This window comes from Lygodium microphyllum, chromosome 8 (assembly GCF_053477565.2).
Source record: "Lygodium microphyllum isolate KBCC chromosome 8, Lygodium_microphyllum_v1.1.10, whole genome shotgun sequence".
Taxonomy (NCBI): Eukaryota; Viridiplantae; Streptophyta; class Polypodiopsida; order Schizaeales; family Lygodiaceae; genus Lygodium; species Lygodium microphyllum.
The window spans coordinates 99,956,313-99,961,411 of record NC_141142.1 but is presented as its reverse complement, the minus strand read 5'-3'; the positions used below and the strand labels follow the sequence as shown (position 1 = coordinate 99,961,411).

The window sequence follows — 5,099 nt, the reverse complement described above, 5'->3', positions numbered from 1 at the left end:
AATAAGAGAAACCCCAAAGGACAAAGCTTGCTTGCACATTCTCCTTCTCCTTCTCCACGTGCAATTTAAATCAGTAGGAGTTAAAAAATAAGAAACAAGCGAGTCACTTTGCTAATGAATACAGTTATGAGATCAATAGTGAGTGCAAACGGTTACATCATTGTGTAATGAGTGCATGTATACCTTTGTTAGTGAGGTGACCCAGAAGGAATCTATCCAGAGAGTCCTATATCACTACCTACTGCACCCGCATCGTCTACAATCTGCCGTGTTTTGTCAACACGGAATGCGGGCTTTTTACACAGGAAGTGTGGTGGTTGTGAATGGAAGATCTAGGAAGACAGTGAGAGGGTTGGTCGGTTGTCGATCGATGATAGGTAGCATCGGGAGGCGTATAGGTTTTTCAGAATTCATAAGTAGGGGGGATAGGGAGAGAATCGGCACACCGACGACGTGTTATTGCGTTGTAGGTGCGAGAGACAGCGGGAGTGTGTGTGTGTGTGTGTGATGTAAGAAATCATATATTGCCCGATACATGTCAGAGAGAGAGAGAGAGAGAGGCATGCCAACCGTTGAGTAATCACAGATAATTGCCCATCGTCCTGCCCCATGGAGATGCCAGCTTCGGCTTCAGCTCCACTCCCATCGTCGACACGACGACGTGGTGAGAGCGTCAGGCCGGTGCAGGAGAGTACCAGTGTAACGTCGTCGTATAATAGCAGTGATATTAAAGAAGAGATGATGATCGGCGGTGTCCGCAACCATAACGCCATGGCCTCTGCTGCTACATGCAGCAATTGTGCGAAGACAAAGAGTAGTAATCGAGCGAGCACTGCATCCAGTTATGATAACGAGGAGGCCATGTTCAGCCGCGTGGGCGATCATGATAGTAACGTCATGAGTAGTAAGACTGCACCCTCAAAGATGAGCAGCAGAGAAGGGCTCGTCGTCAAAGGTAAGTTGCAATCGATCAGAGCGCTGCGTGCAGATATAATATATCACAAGAAGGTTTAGGGGAATTCCCACTGGGAAGAGGGGCTCATGATACAAAACTGCTTGTGCATACAGGGGACAAGAATCGGAGACCAAAGGTGGCCGAGGGGGCCGGCGCGGCGAGGGATGATCAGATGACGATGACGACGACGAATCCGCTAGTGGATAATAAGATGCAGAGGAAGCTCGGGAGGGAGGGGAATGAGAAGGTGAGGACGGGTAAGGGGGGCAATCAGGATCAGAAGGCAGCGGTGGCGATAAAGGCGGTGTCAAGCAGGGCGAAGGGGGCAGCGATGGGATCGTACAAGGATCAGAATTATATGCAGTATAATAGTGAGGTGGGTGGAGGGGAGGAGGAGGAGGCTGTGCTGCTGGAGGGGGACGTGGTGGAGAGGGTGAGGGTGAGGGCGGGTACGAGTGATAGTAAGAGAGTGGACGAGGGAGGGGTGGTGGTGCTGGCGGCTCCGTTCCCAGGGATGAAGGCGGGGCTGCAGCGGGAGCTGCGGCGGCTGATGCAGGGCGCCCTGGCCGCCAACGAGCGCGTGGTGGAGGTGGAGGTGGGCGTCCGCCGTCTCCGCCGCCCCCTCTCCGTCAAGGCCCTCATGGTCGCCCAGCCCGCCCAGGCCCAGCTCAAGAAGTGGAAGCTCAACATGCTGCAGGTGCAGGTCGCCCTCCGCGCCCCCCATGACCCGTCTCACCTCGTCTCCTTCATGGACTCCACCGAAGAGGCTTGCATTGCCCTCCAAGGTCTCCCCCACCCTTCTTAGCTTACCATACAGCCAATTAGCTTTGAGAATTTCCAATTAGACCTAGAGTGCTTAGAATGATTCTAGCTTCAAAGAAATTTTTGTACTAGTGTAATGTTTTAAAATTTTAGCTTTGAAAATCGCTATTAGACCCGTTGTACTTAGGATGATTTTAGCTTGCAAAGAAAATTTTGAAATAGTGTAAGTTTTAAAAAAGGTATATCAAAATCACTTGATTTGCCAACTTTCGAGGAGTTCAATAGATTTGTATATGTTTCTCAATAATTTGTTGCATGTACACACACTCTCTCTCTTTCTCTCTCTAGGGGCTACTTGTTATTTTCACTAGCCCCCATTCAACTTTAATCCACATTCACATTGTCATACCCCCTTACACAAATACCGCACAACTCCTCTACTTAATCTCACCACCTCTTTAATGGTTTATAAGCCAAAAAGTTTTAGCCCTATAGCTATTTGGCAAGGTTTCTTGGATGCCTAAAGTAATTGTTTGGGTTGAAAACTTGAAAAAATAACCCATATAGACAAAGGCTACATAGTTTGGCCAAAACTCCATCCCAACATACCCAAAAATAATATTTTTCTAGAACTTTTCACCCTCTTATTCTATAGTATATGAAATGATCAAGAATCTCCATATATAACTCATCAAATACATTTTGAGCAAAAAAAAGCTCCATGCACACTTTTGTGGAATTTGGTGAACGCTTTACAAATATTATGATTTGAATTGAAGTTGCAAACTTTTGACAACATTTATGGTTATATTGCAGAAATGAGATCTGCTAGAGTGGCCTCCCAAATCACCATGAAAGATGGATATGTACCATACCCATGGGAAGCCAAAATGCAACAACTTTTTCCACAACCAAGAGTCTCCTTAGTTTTTTCTATCCTCTTTGTACCATATGCACCATGGGATTGCTCCTTCTCTTCATACAATAATGTAGACGATACAGTAGCAAGAGCCATGACTTGGCTTGCAGCATCACAAGCTTCAGGGATCCCCATTAGCTTTCTCAACCTTCAAACTGAACCATTGTTGACTAAGGTAAAATCTTGCTTAATTTATGTGCTCAAATATAATTATTTTATGTGTAGCTATTCAAGATTCACCTTCTTTTCTAAATAGAAGTTGTTAAGAAGCTCACATGCCTTTCCAAGCCTCATATAATAGAAGTAATTAAGAAGCTCACATACTTTTTTGTTCAACATAACAACATATTAACAACTAGTATTGAGCTTCCATGATTAGGCTTGGAGCTCTTTTCACTAAAAGTTTCATAGGTGGACACAAGAAAGGAAACTTCAAAGGAGGTCATTTAGATTGTCGATCTAGATGCGACTAGGCTCATTATTGAATCATGAGTTGTATGATCTAAATGCCTAGGCTTTTATACATTAAATTTAAGATGATATTGTACCATAAAAATGTTGTAAAGGTCACCTTTTATGTGGTAATTATAATATTTAGTTCTTTAATGTATTATTTACATTGCATTTTTTCGATCTAACTATGTGTAGGTGTCTGGGCATGATGCCTCAAAATGTACGGTTAGCGCAAGTTTGAGAGAGGACCTATCAAGTGTTATAAACGTGGGTATTTATGGGTTTGAAGACTACCATGGCATTGACATAGGTGTTGTGAGGTCAGTGAGACTATGGTATGTTCCTATTATTGCTGAAATGCCCATCATATTGAGACCACAGGATGATAATTGTCGATTAGGCATTGGCATCTACACAACCGATGAGGTATGAAATCACATTATTGCAATACTAAGTGATTGTTATCTAACCAAAATTGGTTTCAATTATCCTACTATTTATCTTTAAGCTTCTTTTTTTTGCTTGCTTGGATATTCCTAAGCAAACCATATTTATTAATAGTTCATGATTTTGCAGGGATTTTGTTGTGTTTCATCAGTGGAGGATGGCACAGTTGCCGATAAAGCAGGGCTGAAGATGATTCACAAGAGGGCAAAGAGATTCAATCAACTACTTGTGATAACAAGAGTGGAAGAAGAGAAGATTACACCCTCTATGATATCTTCATCAGGGTGTGTTAGATGCTATGATACAGTATCACTAAGCCAAAAGTTTGGGATGTATAGACGTATCGGTCATGCTCTAAGGATTCATGTACTAGCCTTGGATGAAGCTACACTTGATGCACATGTATCTAATGGAAGTGAAGGGATCAATAATATATCTAGTTTTGAGTGCCACCAATCACCCTTGTTAGATGATGAGGGAAGGAAACTTCAAAGAGATCCATCACTAGATCGTAGTGGATCTTTCTCATTTAGGATTGTGTAAGATGGGTGCAAACCTTAAGAGAAAAATCTAGAATCTCTCAAACTTTTACATCCTATTTGAGAGAATGATAAGGCATTAGGTTAGTCCATTACTAGAGCAACTTGTCATCTCAAATACAATCCAAACATACACACATATGTATATATCATATGTAGATTGATTTGTGAATACTCCAATTCATGTAAACTTTTACGAGTGAAAGCATGCAAACTTCTACAAGTTGTGAAGGGCAATTCAACAACCACCACTATTTGTTTCAAACTTTTTTATGTAGAAACTTTTGAAAAATGGAAAAAAGTAATTGTATATTGACCAAAATGTCACTAATCCTAAGTCAAAGTAGTTTTTTTCTTTTCAATGTGTAGTGAGTGTTCATTGACCATGAGAAAGCATAATAACCTTTCTTATGTGCGCTATCAAGTTTATAATATGCTAATGGCATTTGATTTTAGAGGATATACTATGTTGACCGTTGGTATTTCCTATGGAGAAGAGTTAGGTGGAACAAATAGTATGTCATAATTTTATGGATATTTTCCACCTTTCAATGTCCCATCATGTATGTATGTATGTATGTGCACACACACATAAAAGCTTAGAAATTTTCCAAAAGCATACTTAAAACAAACAAAGTTTCTCAATATTACCTTTCTTTCAAGATCATGGTTTACATAGTGAAACTTTAAAATCTAGATTAAAAATATGCCAATATATGAGAACATATTTTGCTTTCAAGCTAGATATTCTAAAGGCTAATGGTTGCACATGTCAAGAAGTTATAGAAGTTCCATTACTCTTCACTTTACGTATAAGTACTTCACATACTCTTTTGAAGGAGTTTCTTAAAATATACGTTTCAATAGCTAATGTCATCATACAACCATAAACATTAAACCCCACTATAATCATTTCATGCTTACACTAGTTACCGAATCATGGAATTATTTTTTTAGATGGTCTATATAATTGTCCAATCACTCAACTTTCAAAACAAAATAATAGAATTGGTTAAACATATAT

The 5,099-nt window shown here is 40.8% G+C and overlaps 1 protein-coding gene across 1 annotated transcript; it reads left to right on the top strand.

Annotated features, from left to right (window-relative positions):
- Positions 1-278: 278 nt before the first annotated feature.
- On the top strand, positions 279-4,381 carry LOC148032655 (uncharacterized). The gene is made up of 5 exons (XM_087683281.1): positions 279-955; positions 1,069-1,740; positions 2,534-2,811; positions 3,285-3,515; positions 3,666-4,381. The coding sequence occupies exons 1-5, from the start codon at positions 610-612 to the stop codon at positions 4,077-4,079; spliced, it is 1,941 nt and encodes a 646-aa protein (XP_087539407.1). The 5' UTR covers positions 279-609; the 3' UTR covers positions 4,080-4,381.
- The last annotated feature ends 718 nt before the right edge of the window (positions 4,382-5,099 follow it).